Here is a 19,389-nt window from a genome sequence, read left to right as displayed (position 1 = left end):
ATACATACATTATATGCATGAGAATTTATATTTGCATGCTGTTTCTGGTCTTCTTCTAAGCTATTCTGAGCTACCATGACGTTGCATTTGCTTTATATATAGAAAAGGGCTATAATTTCTGGAAAAATTTTCTAGTCATCAGTAAAGGCAATATATAAATTCATATGAAATCGAATCAGGTAACGTTAGAGATGCACAACAGCGCTCAAATATCTACCGTTAGCAATATTTTATTGGAAAACTGTATAGAAATATGGATTATATATACATATAATTCCATATACAGCTAATAAAGGAATGCTGAGTAGAAACTGAGCATGAAATCATCAGTAAACTTGATGTGAAAGTATCAGACGTGCTGAAAATAACCAATTCCGAACAATACAAAAAAAAATATATTGAGTTGAGTATATAGTTTTATTGCGGGTTGCTGCTTATCATTATGTTTTTTGAGGCAAATGTATGTATATATAGTTCCACGAATTCGTTGTGGAAACATCTGAACTAAACCCTTAACATTCATGCAAAGTCAAATATCATAAATCTGTTTCCTATAAAGGTAAAGACTGTAAGCCTGATTAAGTTAATTCAGCTCTTAGGGTGATTAAGTCTTTGGCCATGGTAAAATGTCACTCTCATAGATACCCTTGTCTCTTTTGGTAATAAACTATAACAGCCCATTTTCGTATGCTGGTATTAGGTTCGGATTATAAAGTGGATGATTAAGAACCTCTAAACCAAACTCTGGAAGCTTTTGACGTGTGACTGGCGACTTGTAAATATTTCCAGTTGGCCTGCCTTATGGAAAACTATTTCTCTGCAGTATATCAAAGTTGGCCCTTTCTAGGCGATTTTCTGCTTCAGACGATTCAATTATTGGCAATACAAGTTAAAAATTAAGAGTTCACTGTAGGTGAGTATCTCATAGTAGATGTTTCCCTGCCAATCCCACTAAACGTATAACAAAATTTGTTGACATCAATCCTAGCTTGGTACTGTAATCGCTGGACCTTACGCGTTTCATCTGATTCAGAAATAGATCAATTTTGTTGCGAATTCTCAGCCATTTGCAGATGAAAACTTGGTCCATTCGCGTAATACATTTGCACTTATACAATGGGAGATACAGATCTAAGATCATCTATTGAAACAATGTACTTCATTTTAGTATCCGTGCAACTTGAACTCAGAAGGCTATTAACTCTTCAAATCTGGTTTGCGTTCCAATAAAGTATTTCAAGGTAAAAAGTTAATCAAAATTAAACTAAAAGTGACTATGTACATCAAGCTCGACTAATTTCTTGCTAAGTTGAGATCGAAATCAAGGTTTTTGTATCAGTTGAAAAATAACAAAGGGCTTGACAAATAAGCAAGAAACATAAATATAGAATCATAGCTCCAGTTCTTCGAGAAACATATGACGAAATTGGGTTTTTGCAGTTGTGGAAATAATGAAAGGCAGTCAAAATCGACGTCCAAGAAATAAGTACAAGTATAGTGTACGCAATAAGAAAACAATATGTTCCTTTTTAAAAAATCCCGAAATTTATAGTACAACAAAAAGAAGTCGACGTCCTCCAAGGGTTGATGAATGGTCGAAACGGCAAAAAAAGCATTTGGCAGTCAGTAAAAACATTTCTCCAGCAAAAATTAGGCTTCAACTAAAACTTGAAGTGTACACCCGTCGAGTTCAGCAGATTTTAAAATAGTAACATTCAGTTTGTCAAACGAGCGCCTCAACCTAAGTTGCTATCTCGATACAAAACTGTAAGGATGCAATATGCCCATAGGCACTTACTGTGGGACGACGAGTGGAAAAAAGTGGTTTGTAGTGATGAAAAAAATTTAATTTAAATGGCCCCGACGGCAATGACAAATATTGGAGAGATATTCGACGACCACTAGAAACAAGGCATTCGAGAAATTTCCAGGGAGGATCTCTAATGGTAACCCCATACTTTCGGATACAATGGTGCAACTCCAATTTGTTTTGTAACGCATAACATTAATGAGTTATATTGAACTAATAGACAACGTCTTAATAGAGCTTTCGGAACGATTTTGTAAGGAACCATGGATTTTTCAGCAAGATAACGCCGAGATACCCAATGCAGTTGCAACAAAACGTTTCTTTATGGGCAGAAATATAGCATTAATGGACTGGGCCGCCATAAGTTTCGACTTAAACCCCATGGAAAATCTCTGGGGAATACTTTCGCAGCAAGTTTATTTCGGTGGTCGACATTTTGATACTGTTAGAGATCTAAGGAAGTGCATTGAAGCCGAATGGAAGAAAATACCGATTTCCACACTTCGCTCTCTGATTGAATCCAAGCCGAGGCGCATAAATACCGTTATTTTGGCTAATGTCAACCATGTAAGTTATTAATACTTCGAATATGTTTGATTTAATATGAAATATGTGTTTGTACGCTATAAGTTTTTCGTACCAAGTGAAGTGAAATTTGGAATTATTTTATTTATACTCGTAAGTAGTATTTTTTGTTTTTAAATATTGTGTAAATAGTTCTCGAGGCAGATTTCATTAATAAATAACATAAAAATAATCATATGAAATTTAAAGATAAATAGAAGAGATAGTTAGTGCTCAGCTAGCCTGCCTGTACTACTTTACTGACGTCATAGCTACCTTCGCATGTAAGGTACAGGGTCCGACTCGAAGTGTAATCAATTAAAAGAGCCATAAATTCGGTTTGGAAAATTATTTTTATTTATTTTGAAGTAAAGAATGTGTGAAAATAATCATAAATTCAGAACCAATTCACTTTTGCTCGATATGACCACCTTTTGCCTTAACTATGGCCTTGAGAAGGTTAAAAAAACGAATGGCAAGCTGCCCGAATGTGACTTGCCGGTATTTTGGCCCACTCACGGACAATGGCTTTCTTCAGCATCTCGAGACTGGTGTATTTTTTACTTCGGACTTTGCTCTCCAAAACGGTCCAGAGAGAATAATCCATTGGATTCGCATCTGGTGAATTCGAGAGCCATTGTGTGGTCGTAATGAAGTTCGGAACGCTGTTTTTCAGCCATTCTTGGTTCACTCGCGCTTTGTGAGAGGGTGCTGAGTCTTGTTGACACGTCCATGGTTTGCGACCGAAATGTTTGTTTGCTCACGGCTTCAAAGTAGCCGCCACACTTTCCCGATAATATGTCGTATTTACTTTGACGCCAGGCTCGATGAAAACATTTGGAGAGCGCCCATCTGCGGTGACAGCGGCCTAAACCATTATTTGTGGCGGGTGCTGCCTCCTGGTGTCCAACCGATGTCTTAGATTCTCATATGAACGGTCGGTCAAGTAAACCCTATCATTTTGAGAGTTTACGAATTGCTCAATTCGAAAATTTTTTTCGTCAGAAAACACAATGTTCGGGATTTGACCGCTTTCGGCAAAGCGAAGCAACAGCTACGCTCTCACAAGTCTTACTTGTTGCTGCTTCGGTGTGAGATCATGAGCCTTTAGGAACTTGTAAGGCTTGACCTTGAGCTCATTTTTCAATATGCGTCGGATGCTGCGGTCGGATATTTTCAGTTCTTTAGCCATTTGATTGCCACTTCGTCGTGGATTTCGCTCGAGTCGTTTATTTACTTGCCGAACCATCTCACGTGACGTTGCAGTCTTTTGATGACCACCTCCATGGCGTTTTGCGATGCTACCAGTATCATTGTAACGAGTGATGGTGCGATAAACAAAAACTTTATTCACATTAAGGTGTTTGAGCTCACGAACAATTGCTGGCTGTGATTTTCCAGCTAAATATAAAGCAATCACACTATTACGTTTGAATTCCATCGCTGATCACTTTTTTTTTGCGTTCACTTTTGGCAAAACGCTTTTGTATACTTGTGAACAATACTCCGAATTGTCATTCAGCAAATTTATAAGCAGCTGATGCCAGTGCGACAGCTGCGTGAACGGTCTGAAGTTGGTCTGAAGTTGGTTACACCGACGAGTGTCGGACCCTGTTGGTATAGGATAATCTTAAAGCAAAATTTGGTAAAATACATATAGTCTGTTGTTCATTGGCTTTTAGACTATAAGTTCTCTAAATCAGCATAGAATTTTTTAGATATCTGCTAACGCCGTTAGAATGCGATGAGTCATTCTAACAAGCCAATAAAATCACCAGTAAAAATTACATGACGAACTTGGAGAAATTTCAAGATATCGAAACTATTTTTTCACTTAAAACCTTTAATTGTGCAAGAAAGTCCCCCAAAATTACTTGTACATATGTATACCTAATTCTACTAATACACATACATTTTATTTTCAACGAAAATAATTCAGAAGCTAATATGCGTGTTGACATTTGGGTCCGTCGACATTTGTGGGCTCTTACGTCACATGCTCTTTGTACATAAACTCATTTATAAAAAAAAAAAAAATACAATGAAAAACATGTGCGCAAGTATACATACACATATATATATATATATATATATATATACATATTTATAAATTGTACTTGCCATCAGTTTAATAGCAAATATGAAATAATTAAAAAATACTAAGTTTAATATGGCAGATAAGTATTTATAGACCTATGCTACTACGAAAGCTTTTGCAGTCCAACACTAAACGTAACTGATAAGTAAAGAACACAACAAAGTTTGAAAGCGATAAAAATGAAAAAAGTTAAACAATTATTGGGAAATGAAACGAAAAAAAGGCCTCATAGGAATGTATGTATGTATGTACTTTATGGTAAGCTGAAAATGGAATTTCATTTATAGGGGACTCCTAACTTGTCATAACTTATCGTAAAATCATAAAATCATAAATTTGTACACTTGCTTTAAAAATGTATTGTTGAATTACAAACAAAAATGAGTTTACGCAATCAAAATTCTCAACATTATTTCATTATAAATTGTAACTTTATGATACTATATGAGACCCCTAATAGTGTGATTAACAGTTTTTCTGCGGCCTTATTGTAAAAGAGTCTATAATCTATAGCTAAAACAACAAACGAGCAAAGAAGACCAAGCGTTGTGGTGTTATCTCACATTTTATACCACGTTAACATCTTATCTAATGTTGACAAGACCCTTTATTAAACAAGTAAGGAAGAGCTATGTTAGGGTAGGACTGAACATTTCATACTCTCGCATTTTGCAGCAGTTAAAGCCAGGGAAGTACATTCAGATACATGCGGCCTGTTAGTTATATGGGGTCTACGGCGAATTTTCACCTGAGTCTATTCATTTTATGCACAAATTTGCATGGTTATAAGAAAAACACGCTCTCTCAATATTATTAAGATAACTCACATATTGTCGATATATGCGGTTATGAAGTTCGAAAATCTTTATATTAGGTATATGTGAGCTAAAGGAAGTACTGATCTCATTCAACTCATTTGTAGCACACAGACATAATGCTAACAGGAAAGGATTCTCTCTGAATTATAACTAGAAATCGAACACATTGACTCATATTTTCGGTAAAAAGTCAACTATAAATAGTTATGTTCACACATTGAGACCTACCGGCTTGAACAGTTTTTGTTAGATTTCGAAAATTTTTGGATTAACGTGGAATTCTTTAGAGGAATTAACCAAGTTTATTGAAGATATATCAATTTTTACTCAAGTTACAGCTTACGCACGCGCCGCTAATTAAGCCCAAAGTGGCAGCTCTCCTACATACCTACCTACTTTGAAAGGTGCTATGGTAGATTGGATAACCTCTTATTCATATGAGATTATTATAGTAGACTGAACGTCTTTTATACTCTTGCAACAGGTTGCTAAAGTGTGAAATAATTTTATTCCAGCAACCGTTGCTTATATCACCTAAATTAATCGAGAGATAAATACTGAGTTGACTATATGCTGACTATATGTATGTAAAGTATCAGACTTTATTACAAAAATTCACGTTCTAAAAAGAATGTGTTTCTCGCACTTCGCTCAATTTATGGTCAACGACTTCGCACAGGAACTGTAGCCGCTCGACCTACCCATGCAACATCGTTTCGCTCTATGTGCTCTTAAAAAGTTCCAAGAAGCTTCGACATTTTCTAACCAAATTTTGTTCAGCAGGGAGGCTCATTCCTGGCTTAATGGGTATGTAATCAAGCAAACTTGCCACATTTGAGACAAAGACCGACCTGAAGAAATTCAAGAGCTGCCATTTCATCCAGAAAAAGCCACAGTTTCGTTAGGTTTATGGGCCGGTGGAATCATCGGACCATATTTCGTGAAAAATGATGGCGGTGAGAACGTAAACGTCAGTGGCGACCGTTATTACGCTATGATAACCGACTATTAATTTAAGCTCGTGATTTTGGCAACATTTTGTTTCAAAAGGTCGGCGTCACTTTTCCACACATCGCATCAATTAATGGATTTATTGAGAGAAAACTTCGGTGAGCAGATAATTTCTCGTTTTGAGCCGGTCGATTGGCCATCAGCATCGTGTGATATCACACCGTTGGATTTTTTCCTGTGGGGATATTTAAAGTCTAAAGTCTATGTGGACAAACTCGCTTCGATTCAAGCCTTGGAGCAAAACATCGCGCTTGTCATTCGTCAGTTACCAGTCGAAATGCTCGAGCGAGTCATTGAAAATTGGCGTGTTTTTTCTTTAAAAAAGTGGGGAACCTCGAAATGGATCACCTTTTATATACGTATTTAAACATATTTTTCAAACAAAATGCAAACGTTATATTAAGACCTCCTAGCCAAACTACTCAGCAAAATTGGGGTGTGCTTCTTGATGACGAGCAACAAATACAGAGTCCTCTGTGCAGAGCTATGAAGAGAGGCCTGCATTATTGTTGGACTTGTTATAAAAAGTTTCCTGCTAAGAATTCATAGGATAGTATTAAGAAGTGCCATGTCTGGACATTACCAAATTATACCGTTTCTTCTAGTAAATATATGAAGTCTAGTCTGAAATTATTAATGTTCAAAACTGCAAATAAAACAATTTCAGTAATTTTCAGCAGTGTTTATTTATAATTTAAAATAACTTGTATACATTATTATGAACTCACAATATTTAAATGTATATTAATTACCAGAAAAGACAATTTCAAACTTAAAATAAACAAATTAATTTAAACACAAAAAAAGAAAAATACACAAAACCAATTTGAAATGAATTAAACGATATTTAACGCCATAAATTCTTATTAAATACGATTAAAATTAAAAGAAATGAGAAAGACAAAATATATGAGTATCATTTGTGGTTATAAAATTACAATAAACTAAATTAATGCGTGCTTAGTTTCGTTGTAGGAAATGTATTACAAAAAAAAATAATGTTTTAGTAGCAATTAGTAAATAATTTTCAAAAAGTCAACAATTTTAATACTCGTTTTTGCTCGATTACACGCTTACACGCTAACAACGGTTAGTAGCTAGGTTAGAATGTTAGATGTATGAATAACGCTAGTAATCCACAGCGGACCTCCATGGATTAGATTTATGCATTTTTGTCTTTAAATATGTTAATATTAGTTTTAAACATTTTTTGAAGTGTGGCTGACAGGAGGAACTATTTGCTGTCGCAGCAAATGAATTAAGTCTTAGTGTGCTTAGTTAACGCTGAAATTAGTTAGATGTCATGCCACTGACGAACTGTCACTTCAGAGTTATAAAAAATATCATATTTCAAACAAAGAAAAATTATTTTTCAAAAATTACATCAAACATCGAAAACATAATTTTAGGAGCTTAAAACTCACACTCTACACAGCAGTACTTACAAAATGTTTTCACAATTGCAATTTGGCGTTGCCACTTTGTTAAGAGCACATTTATGCTGTGCGCTCACGCTACTAATATTCTGCTAAATTTATCATAAGCTTAAATAAATTTTATAAATATTTATTACAAAGAGAGGCAAGCCTGTAAGCATGCTATGCTTTTCGTACACACATCTCGCGTCTTATTTTTTTCGCTTCATTTGCGTTCCCTTGCGCTGTGCTCGCTACGCTTTCTATGCGTCGTCGTCGTTGACGTCGTCTCATTTTGTTGTGGTCGTGTGTGTAATACTCGTCGCTGATCGTTGTGTTTGCGGTGGCCATCATGCTGTCCAGTATGTCGTCCATTTATAACTTGCGAGCTTTTACTATGTCTAAAAGAGAGCAAGAGAGATAAAGAGAGCATTTTACAACTTTTTATAATATGAAAGGCGAAAATATAAAAATTGTTTATGAAACGACACTACTTAAAACGAGTACAGGCTACGAAGTGAAAATCGGAAATATGAAAATGAGTTGGAGTTGCCTACAAATGTCAATATATTTTCTAAATACATTAGTAGTTTATGTTATGAAGAATTTCAGACGAGCGCAAAATGTTTTGTAAAGCAGCAGGTTTGAAAATGATTTTTTTATGAAATTAGTGAAAATTTGTTGAAAACTATTTTGTGTTCATAGTTTCGTTTAAATCCAGCGTTATCGACGGGAAAGTATAGTAGTAGGTAGTAGCAAGCTAGCACACATTCTGAAGACCATAATGTGTGCCCAGATCTTCGAGGAATTCGGACTGTCTTAAACCGCAACTTGGTGGATTTTGAGAAGGAATTAGGACTTGCGACTGTATAAAATTGTTCTCACTCAAGAACACTCCGATAAGGCTCACTTTCATTGGAGCGGTGGGGTAAATAAACAAAACTGTCGATTCTGTCGCGAAAAAAATATCAAATTATTCATGAACAACCAATACATTCACCGAAATTGACAGTTTGATGTGGTCTTTCGTCTGGTGGGAATATTGGCCCGTTTGGTGACACCGTTACTGTCAATGGATAACGGTATAGATCGATGATGACCAACTTTTTATGATTGAGCGGGCATATACTGTCCAAAGTTAGGCATGCCTTTCAAGTTGCCGAACCACTGCAGTATATTTCAAGCGAAGTCTTTGCTATTGCGATAGCAGCGGAGTTGGCCTCTAATGCACCTGCAGGCGTTTCCAGCGTCAACATCAACGCAGACAGCCAAGCCGCAATCAAGACAGGTACCTCGTATCGCATTTCAGCCAGATGTGTCTTAGAAAACAGGACAGCAAGCAACTTCACTGCTACTGGGTGCCAGACCACAAAGTCATCGAGGGCAACGAAATAGTGGTCGAGATTGCCAAGAATGGTGTACGGTGAACACCCGAAAACGTGATCAACATTGGGAAACCCATGAATTGTCTATTGGCCGATCTGAACAGAAGCATGATAAAGAAAATCAAAACCTGATCGAATGAGCTAACTGGGTGCAAAACTGCAAAACGGTAGATCGGAAGTACACAAAATTCCTATTGGCACTCGATAGAAGACACTGTAGGAACATGATCGGAATGCTAACTGGTAACTGTCTGTGGCGACACACACGCCCGTAGAATGTAGGTAATAGATCGAGAAGAGTGCAGGAAATGTGAAAAGCCAGGCATCAGGGAAATTTGTACCCTTATCCCGCATTGGGAGGAGGTAACGATAGTGAGGCTACAGAATCTGTTGAAATTCGCGTCAAGCTCAGGCACCCTAAAGGATGACTACTCGTCATGGACTTAGTAACTGAACTCCATCTGGTATCGCAAAGGACCAAAAACTGGTCTATGCGTGGCTCATTGGCCTACCAGTTTAACCTAACCTAACCTTTTATGGTCTCAATTGAAAGAAGCTGATCTTGACAACCTCCAGTTCCAACAAGACGAGATTACCTACCACACAACGCGTCCAACACCGAATTGTTACAAGAAAAATTTTGGAGATTCGCTTATTTCCAGAAATTGTGACAATGAATGGCCTCCAAGAGATTGTGATTTATTACCATTAGACTACTTCTTGTGGTTTTATTTGAACTATTTGGTCTTTAACCATAAACCATATTCTCCTCCACCGCTAGAAGTCAATATTGAACGTGCTATTCATGACTTCCGACATGTTTTAGTGGTGGTCAAGTACTGGAAAATTTTGGTGGATATAATGTATGTTCTATACGACAGACGAAAGATATAGTAGCTCATCGATAAAATCAAGAAAATGTTACAAAATATTTGCAAATTTGACTTTTTGTATCGTAGGGTAATAGTAAATTTTGAAGACAAGAGATGGTGTGTTTTTATCTAGCAAAAAATATGCCTAAAATATTATAAATTTGTCTAATTAATATAATGATCCTAGAAACAAGATAAGATCTAGCGTAAGAAGAGGTTCAACAACGAGTTAACGACTTTTGATGACGATAATGAGAATCTCTTATGGATCGACTTGACACATTTTAGTTAAAGAAACAAGATAAGATCTCAACAACGAGTTAACGATTTTGAATGACGATATTGAGAATCCCTTATGGATCGACTTGACACAGTTTAGTTAAAATTTTGGATAAGAATCGTGTCAATACTAAATTCCTACCAAAATACCTTAATTTTTTTTTGCAGAAGCAATGTCACAAACGAGGTATTTGACATCATAGCTGAGAACCCTATACGGATCAAATGGATCATTGCTGGTAAAGAGATTTGGATCTAAAAATATGATGTCGCGTCATCGAACGCGGAATAACTCTTGCCAATAGGTGCTACTTCGGATTGATTAGGTATTTGAGAAGTAAAGTACTCTCTGGACGAACCAAGACCAAATTCTACAAGTCACTCAACATTTCCGTCCTGCTATATGGTGTAGAGGCATGGATGATGACAAGATCTGATGAGTCGGCGTTACGAGTTTTCGAAAGAAAAGTTCTGCGGTAGATTTATGGTCCTTCGCGCAATGTCAACGGCGAATACCGCAGTTGATGGAATGATGAGCTGTACGAGATATACAACGACAAAGCTATAGTTCAAGTAGTTAGAAAGTAAGTAGACTTTAATGAAGTTTGCAGAAGTTCAAAAACCTTATAACCAGTTATCCTTCTCTTATGCCAAACACATTAATGGTATACATTTCTTTTAAGTTGATGTTCTGGGTAGTATGTATTATGATTACTAATCCACTGCTTTTCAAAAAACATTGTGAAAAGGCTGTAAAGAAATCATGCCGACAAAACACCCAATGTAGATAAAAAGTCACAAATTAAGTCAATTCAAGTTAATACAGTATGCAGCAACTAATTTCAAAAAGTGTGTGATCTAATATTTAAACTACGTACGAAGAAGAAGGATGGACCATGAAAAATATGTATAGGTAAAGACTTTCATTTCCAGGTTATGTGAGGTTAGCGTGAAAAATACTAAATACTTCAAACTACAATACAATACAGATGCTAAAAAGTCACTGCTACTGTACGGTATACTACAAGTACAATAAAGGTAAGTAAACGAAAGAGAGAGTGAGAGAGAGTACCGATACGAGCGCTTGTGAAGCTAACTACGAGAAAAAGAGATAGCGCAAACAAACTACGAGAGCGTGTGCTTTTAAAGCCAAAACGAAATGAACTAAGAGGCATACTACTGCTACGTGGAGAGAGTAGATAACGGTAAACGAAAATTTAAACAAAAATGCGCTCTTACACTGTGAGAATGTAAAAACATATCCACAAAAATTTTGCATTTAACAATGTCGAGAGTGCTGGTATTTTTTCTTTTTCTACGTGGATATGGCACACAAATATACACACACACACACATGTAATAAATAATTTTCAAAACTGAGGTGCGTTTATGAGCAGTGAGTAAGTAGATGAGAGTACGTGTATGCGCTTTGGCAAATAGTATTTTGGAATTTTGAGTTTTTTATATTCAAAATTTGCGTCTTCGTAAGTCACCCAAATTGTTGTTAATATAAGCAATATAGCTGTGGTGAATTTCGCTTTAATGTGGTGCAAACGCGTGTTGACTTTTGGGCAGTGAGAGGCTTTTATTTCTAAAACACTCGTTGTGTTGTGCTCCAAGTGAGCTGCTGTCTTTCATATTGAGATCCATTTTGTATGAATTTTAGTTTGCTTTTATGATCATTTCTTCCTTTGTTGTGCGTCTTTTGCTCGTGTGCGCTCACGTGCAGTTTTTTGCTCATTTTACATACATACTCTTCGTGTTTTAAGCTTTCGCGGTGAGCTTTAATGACTTTCATTTGCTGCGCTGGCTACTCTCTTTCTCGCACGCGCTCTCACTACGAGCATGTGCACAACCCGAATGGGTGATGTGTCGACACGTGACTTCGCATTGTGCGCAAACGCTGCGGCCTTTCCGGCCGATACATCATATCAGTGTTCCAAAATGCCGCCATCTCGTCTGCGGCATGCGGCATACTCACCGGTTTTGTCGCAACTTTCGCCGGCGTTGCATACAACAGATAATTATGATAAATATGACTTGCGTCCGATGGACGTTTTCCCGGTGCGGCTGGTAAATAGGGTAGGAAAGCGAATGAGGAGGTGGTCGACTGGGTTTGTGATGGTTTGCGCGCACATGGGAATGTTATGGGCAAGGGTAAGGCGCTACGTTTGCGCCTAAAGCGCTGCAGCGAGCCTTTACGTAACGTTGACTGATTGGAATATGTGGGTTCGGGTGCATACGTGACAGGCGGTATGATTTGTGCATAAATCTGATGCTCATATGTAATGGGCGCAGGTGGTGGTGGAGATGGTGATGATGATGTTGGCGTTGGCATTGTTGGAGTATGGCTAGGATTTATGGGTATAGGTATGAGTGATCTGAGATGCTTGCGTCGTGTGCGCGGCGGTGGTAATGGTGCCGCAGTAGTGTCCGTCGCACAATCGTCGAATTGCGTTGAGCATAAACGCTCAACATGTTGCTCATGTAGCTCGTTTAATGTGCGGTTGCTTAAGCTATTGGCATTGGCTTTAAGCTCTGACATCAGCGCTGCATGTTTGTTACATGCTTGTTGTGTGGTGTGCGTCATAGCTTCATTTGTGGTTTGCGTCTGTACTATACTCTCACTACAGTTGCTATCGGTTTGTGTATGTGGTAAATTCGTTTCGTTTTCGTATACGTACGTTGGTGTTGTGGCTCGTTCGTGCTGCTTCTCAACGGCAGTTAAAGCTGATTTCTTGTGTTCGCGTGTTTTACTGGACATACTACCGCTATGTGCGGCTAAATGGTGTGTGTTAGTGTCCGCAACACGATGGTGGTGCTCACTACTGCTGCTGTGGTGCTGGGTTTTGCTCGTTGAGTGACCTGTGAATGGTGGGTGACAGTTTAAGAACACATTACAGGGTATAAATTTTTTGTTTTTCTTTTACTTAGTTGGCACATAGTGGGTTAAATTTATTAGTGTTCATTTATTTATTTATTTAAATTTTTGTTTTGGTTTGTTTTGGTTATGGTTAGAGGCTACTTGGGCGAGTCACAGGTGCATAAAAAATTGCTGATTAATTTTTTATAATTTGTTCAGCTAAAACTTGGGTAAAAACTTTCCAATTTTGTGCGTCGGTGCATAAGGTATATTGCTTGAAAGTACCAATTTGTGTTGGTGCTTGGTGCAGGTGTAAGAGTACAACCGTTATTTGTATTTATATATTATGTTTACTGCTAACCTAAGAGTGTTGTGTAGTGTTTGCGGCTGTGTAGCACCCATTATTAAGATGCCCAAAACAAGCAGCTCTGCAAAAAATATATTATACATATTTATAATTTAATCAAGATACAAGAAAATACGTTAACTTCGGCCGAACCGAAGGTATATCCATTGCAAATAAAAAAGTTTAGTAAAATAAATTGTTTTTTGATCATTCAGTTTGTTTGGCAGCTATATGATATATTAGTCCGATCCGAAAAAAATTTTCAGATATTATAGCATTGCCTTAGAAATTATGCTGTGTCAAATACTGTGAAGATATCTTGTCAAATGAAAAAGTTTTTCAAACAAGAACTTGAGTTTGATCGTTCAGTTTGTTTGGCAGCTATAAGATATATTAGTCCGATTTGAAAAAAATTTCCAGATATTTTAGCATTGCTTTAGAAATTATGCCGTGCCAAATACTGTGAAGATATCTTGTCAAATGAAAAAGTTTTTCAAACAAGAACTTGAGTTTGATCGTTTAGTTTGTTTGGCAGCTATAAGATATATTAGTCCGATTTGCAAAAATTTTCCAGATATTGTAGCATTGCTTTAGAAATTATGCCGTGCCAAATACTGTGAAGATATCTTGTCAAATGAAAAAGTTTTTCAAACAAGAACTTGAGTTTGATCGTTTAGTTTGTTTGGCAGCTATAAGATATATTAGTCCGATTTGAAAAAAATTTCCAGATATTTTAGCATTGCTTTAGAAATTATGCCGTGCCAAATACTGTGAAGATATCTTGTCAAATGAAAAAGTTTTTCATACAAGAACTTGAGTTTGATCGTTCAGTTTGTTTGGCAGCTATAAGATATATTAGTCCGATTTGAAAAAATTTTCCAGATATTGTAGCATTGCTTTAGAAATTATGCCGTGCCAAATACTGTGAAGATATCTTATCAAATTAAAAAGTTTTTCAAACAAGAACTTGAGTTTGATCGTTCAGTTTGTTTGGCAGCTATCGGCTGTATTGGTCCGAAATCGTGGATTCCGAGGATAAGAAGGACGTGTGCAATATTTTAGATCTACGTATATTTCGAAAACTAAAAGACCAGGTCGTGTATATACAGACAGACGAACATACTCAGCTCTTCATATGTATAAGTATATACTTTGTAGGGTCTCCAAAACTTCCTTCAGGGTGTAACAGTCGTCGTAGCAATCTTAATACACCCTCTTCAAGGTATAAATATATTCGTTAAAAAAGCGATCGATATGCGCTACAAATAATACCACCAGCAACGTTTTCTACAAGCGAGCATTATCACGCTAACACAATATCCTAGCAATAGCGCGCCGCATACCCCACCATTATTAACACTTACCTCGCGATTTGGACTGCGACTCCTTTTCGCGCTCTTTCTCATGTGCCTTCTCACGCTCACGCTCGCTGGTCGAACGATGTCCTGACGCGCGATGCTCCGTGCTCGACACTTTCGCATCATCTGTGCTGCGTCCGACGCGTAACGAACGCAACAGACGCACACCGGCGTTAGCGCTGCTGCGTGATTTCTCCGTGGCTGTACGTGAGCTGGAGTGACGTCCGCTGCTGCTACCGCTGGTGGCGGTGTTGCTTGTCGCATGATCGTCACGGCGCTTGCTGCTGCTGCTGCGTCCACTGCTAGCGGTGCGCTGTTGTGGCGGCACAGTCACGCACTCAGCGCGTTCCTCTCGCTGAGAGGCATGCGTAGTGCTGCTGGCCGCGCGCCGTCGCTGCTCAACATCTCTGCTGCTTGTTGTTGTTGAGTGATGACCGTGCTTTTCCGTATCCTTTTTAGTACTATTGCTGCTGCGTCGTTCAGCACTACCACGACCCGTTGTGCCGCTCGTTGTATTGCTGCTACGTTTACTCTTCATGCGCACGCGTTGTTCCTCGCGTGGATTTACCTCATCGCCCGATGAATATGGCAAGCGCGCAGAGCGTTGCGACTCGCGTGAACTGGAGCGATGTTGCTGTTTGCTAGTAGTCTTCGATTGTGTTTTCGTTGCGGCGCTGGAGGGTGTACGTGTCGTTTTCGGTGTACGTATGTTTTCGTACTCACGTTCGCTGGAGAGTGAACGTGAACGTGCACGTGGACAACTTTCTACCGACGATTGTGATGAAGTACGTACTCGTGTGTTTTTATCGTTACGTGCGTGACGCTTTGCTTCGGAGGCTAAGGTGCCACGTGACATTTTCACAGCAATAAATGAGTCGCTGGTTTTTTGTGTGTGCATTTTCTCTTCGATGGTTTCGAGTGGTTTGGAGTCGCGTCTATGGAGCGAAGATCGTCGTCGTCGTCGATCTTTATGGGCGGCCTCATCGGAGAGCGCCTGTGGAAGCAAGAGGAAGGACAAAAAATTAATACCGAATGTTGGAGCATAAACAAATCAAGTTTGAAGTTTGAGTTAAGCAGCCAGAGAATAAACTCTCTGTCACAGAATCACTGTCATAACTGAAGAGTGAACATTTGACATCGGTGTTGATGTCACTATAAGTGATTGAGGTTGCGAGAAGTATAGTATATTAGTCCCTTTCGGATTTATCTACGTCAATCAACAGAGTCCCAAACTGTTTTTGAGGATTTAATTAGACAGATTCTAAGGTTTTTGAAAAGTTCAGCTTTACCAGGTGATAGACAGAATCTTAAATTTTTCTTGAGCTTCTGAAGGACACAGTACCTGAGTTCATAGAACTGTTGCTTATATACCAAGTAAAGGAGATAACTTCAAATACTTCTTGAGAATACGGCGTAGGAACACTAAGCTTGAGATTATAAGGAGTTGACAGAATCTTAAACTTTTCTTAAGGACACAGAACCTGAGTTCATAGAGGTGTTGAGCTTATAAGCGAAAAAAGGAGATAACTTCAAATAGTTTTTGAGAATACGGACGTAGGAACACCAAGCTTAATATTATGAAGATCGTGCGGCATACGAAAGCAGCATAAAGAACGGTTTGAAAGAACAAAAACCAGGAGATTATTGTAATGTTGAGCTTTATCAAGTGAATAAAATAATCTCAAACAGTTCTTGAGGATCTAAAGGGCACATACGCTGAGATTATAGAGAGATTGAGTTGTGGCAAGTAAAAGAGAAGACCTCTAAGAGTTGTGTGAGAATTTAAGAACACAGAAAAAATATTAAGATGTTCGATATGCGAAATAAAAGAGAGCATCTCAAACAGTCCTCGAGGATAAGAGATATGCTTGAATTTATGAAGATATTGAGTTATACGAAGACTGAGTCACAAACGGTTTTAAGGAATACGGACTATGAGATTATATTATACCAACTGAAAGATAGAACAGTCCTCGAGGATAAGAGATATCCTTGAGTTTATGAAGATATTGAGCTATACGATATATAGATAGAGTCTTAAACAAATATTGAGTATCTACAACAGACTCTGAGATCAAAGAGATGTTGAGCTATGCCAAACAAGAGAGAGAATCTCAAACTGTGCCTGAGATTCTAAAGGGTACTGAACCTGAGATTGTGAAGTAAACTTAACGGTATCACAAACAGTTCTAACGATTTAAAGAACATTTATAGAAGAAACTGAGTGTATTGAGATGATCGTTCCAACTCGTTTGTAGGGTGGATTATGGAAAGCGAACCTTTCCTTTTTGTAAGTGTGAAACTTACCTTCATAGTCAGATCGGCATTCTCATTCATCTCGTTCAATATATATGCGTCTCGTTCCACATCCATTTTCCGATCGTACGGTTGTGGTGATTTCACCTTGAAGACGGGTGTTATTTCATTCGTTATATTCTCATAAAAATGTTCATCGGGATCATCAGCTTCATTAACATCATTGAGCTCATCCTCTAAATGCAACTCTTTCGTGCTCATACGTTTGTTACGTTCCACGGATGTGCTATTACGTTCACGTTGCTGCACATCTGCTGTACGTCGTGTCAATTGTGGTTCCACAGCAATCGGACTGTGTCGTAATAGATCGGGTTTGTCATTCAACAGTTGCCATTTTGTGGCCGTTTGTGCTTTCGTTTGAGCTTCTGTTGTTTCACTAACTGTATTTGTCGTTGTTCTATCTGTATGATTAGCTTCATGTCGGCGCATCGATTTCGTATCATCGTTACCAATAACAGTTAAACGTTGACGTGACGGTAGCGTACGCTTTGACATACTCATCGTATTTGAGTTGCCATTCGGCAGCAGTTTCGGTTTGGTTTCGTTGTCGTCGTGTTTATGGGCGTGCGGCACGCCAAAGTATGAGAGTTCATGTTCGCGTAATTTACGTGCACCACGTGCTTCTTTAACAATTTTCAGCGACTCGCGTTGCTGTTCGGCTGTAGTGAAACGATCAGCTGTTTGCTTAACGGTTGTGGCCACGTGTATCTGTGGATGCTCGTTGGCACTGACTGCTATGGGGTTGGAGTTTGTGGAAAGGTTAGGAATTCTGTATATAATTGAAGCTTCAGCGCTTATACTCACCATTGCTCACAGTTCTTGGTTTGGCCACCGGCGGCGTTTGGTTGCGTTTGAAAGAATCCCGTTTATCCAACGAGGTTTGGGGTGAATGTAGTTCTATGCTCATGATATTGGATTTAGGTAGATCTAAAAGAAATTAAGTTAGCAGAAAAAAGAGCTTAAGTACTTAAATTATTTAGAGTGTGCGCGCCGAAAATTCTTAACAAGCTAAGCTCTTCCTGCGGTTGATCTACTATCATTATTGTTTAAATTTCTACATGCCTTGCTTTGCGCTTGATTTATTACTGTTTTTACTTCTGTATTCTCTAAAACTTCCTTAATTACCTGCTTTATCCAACACGGCTGGCACCGCTTTGCGTTCTTCCGCCTCAATTTTCCAAATCGTGCGCTTCGCCTTCATGCGACTCCAACTACCGCTAGAGTATTCAACAGCCCGCTCATCTTCCTGCGACGAACTCTCCAATGTACCGCCACCACTATCGCTTTGTTCCGTCTGCTCACGCGGACAAAAGTAGCTCTTTACCTCTTCGTCTGCGCTGTCCGCGGTATCTTCATCGTTTGCATTTTGTGTTGCAATATCATACATGCGTCGTAACTGTGACAGTTGCTGACTTACAGTTACCTCAGTGCTGCCGAGCAGTTTCAGACGTGGTGCCACTAGCGGTGCAGGTGGCAGACTTAACGGTGTCACGAAGGCACTTTGACTTTCGAACGACAATCTACGACTAATTGTGGCCGCTGCTAATGACGCAGCACTACTACTCGTATTAACTACGGTTTGTGTAGTTAACTCGCGTTCTGTGCTCTCCAAGGAGGTGTTGGAATAACGACGTACAGTCTCTTGATAGCTATTCGAACGCAACATTGGTGTGGGCACAACAATTGGTGGCATTGTAGTCGACTCCATTGAAGCGATGCTTAAGCGTCGCATAGCTTCGTCAAACTCATTTGCCGAACGCATTGTTTTGATGATGAGCGATGTAGACTTGAGTCCCTCGTCGAGCATGCGTTGATGTTCGCGCAGATCTTGTAGTATGAGCTCTTGTGCGCTGGGACGTCGATTTGTGTTGTTGGGTATGGATTGGCTGTCAGTGTTTGTCATTAGCTTGGGAGCACCTGAGTAAAAGTGGTGTGAGTTGGTTTTTGTTTTTTTGCTTGGCTTTGTGTTTGGTAAATCGGGGTTAGGAAGTTAGACTGCTGGTTAAGCTTTGGGTTAACAAAGTTTACTTAATATTACAAGTAGAAGTTAGGTTACGGTGTTTGTAGAGTGGAACCATATAGCAGGTATAACAAGGTATTCAGTTACTTATTAACAGAAAAACTAGCTCTGTCATTTATAATACAGTTTAGAGAGATGTTCACTTAGAGAAGCAGGTATATTATAGTTATATGTATATCTTGTGCACTTGGTTAAGGACTCAGAAATTGCAGAAATCATTTAAAAGTAAACTGC

General features: G+C 38.5%; 1 protein-coding gene across 7 annotated transcripts in view; it reads right to left on the bottom strand.

Moving 5' to 3' along the window:
• Positions 1-7,036: 7,036 nt before the first annotated feature.
• The window catches only part of LOC120767633 (pneumococcal serine-rich repeat protein), a 164,238-nt gene continuing 151,885 nt past the window's right edge, over positions 7,037-19,389 (bottom strand). The window contains exons 9-14 of one of the 7 annotated variants that reach the window (XM_040093795.1): positions 18,261-19,052; positions 17,940-18,062; positions 17,127-17,869; positions 14,826-15,813; positions 13,477-13,543; positions 7,037-8,117 (exon numbers count right to left, since the gene is read on the bottom strand). In XM_040093795.1, the coding sequence (XP_039949729.1) occupies positions 7,943-8,117; positions 13,477-13,543; positions 14,826-15,813; positions 17,127-17,869; positions 17,940-18,062; positions 18,261-19,052 (2,888 nt within the window). In that variant the 3' untranslated portion in view covers positions 7,037-7,942. Of the gene's footprint in view, positions 8,118-12,936; positions 13,118-13,476; positions 13,544-14,825; positions 15,814-17,126; positions 17,870-17,939; positions 18,063-18,260; positions 19,053-19,389 lie in introns of those variants that run through there. The other 6 variants (XM_040093793.1, XM_040093794.1, XM_040093798.1 and 3 more) reach the window with 6 other exon arrangements.

The sequence above is a fragment of the Bactrocera tryoni genome, chromosome 2, assembly GCF_016617805.1.
Source record: "Bactrocera tryoni isolate S06 chromosome 2, CSIRO_BtryS06_freeze2, whole genome shotgun sequence".
In the NCBI taxonomy this organism is placed as follows: Eukaryota; Metazoa; Arthropoda; class Insecta; order Diptera; family Tephritidae; genus Bactrocera; species Bactrocera tryoni.
Note: the sequence above shows the minus strand (reverse complement) of the source record. Positions and strands in the feature narration are given on the sequence as shown.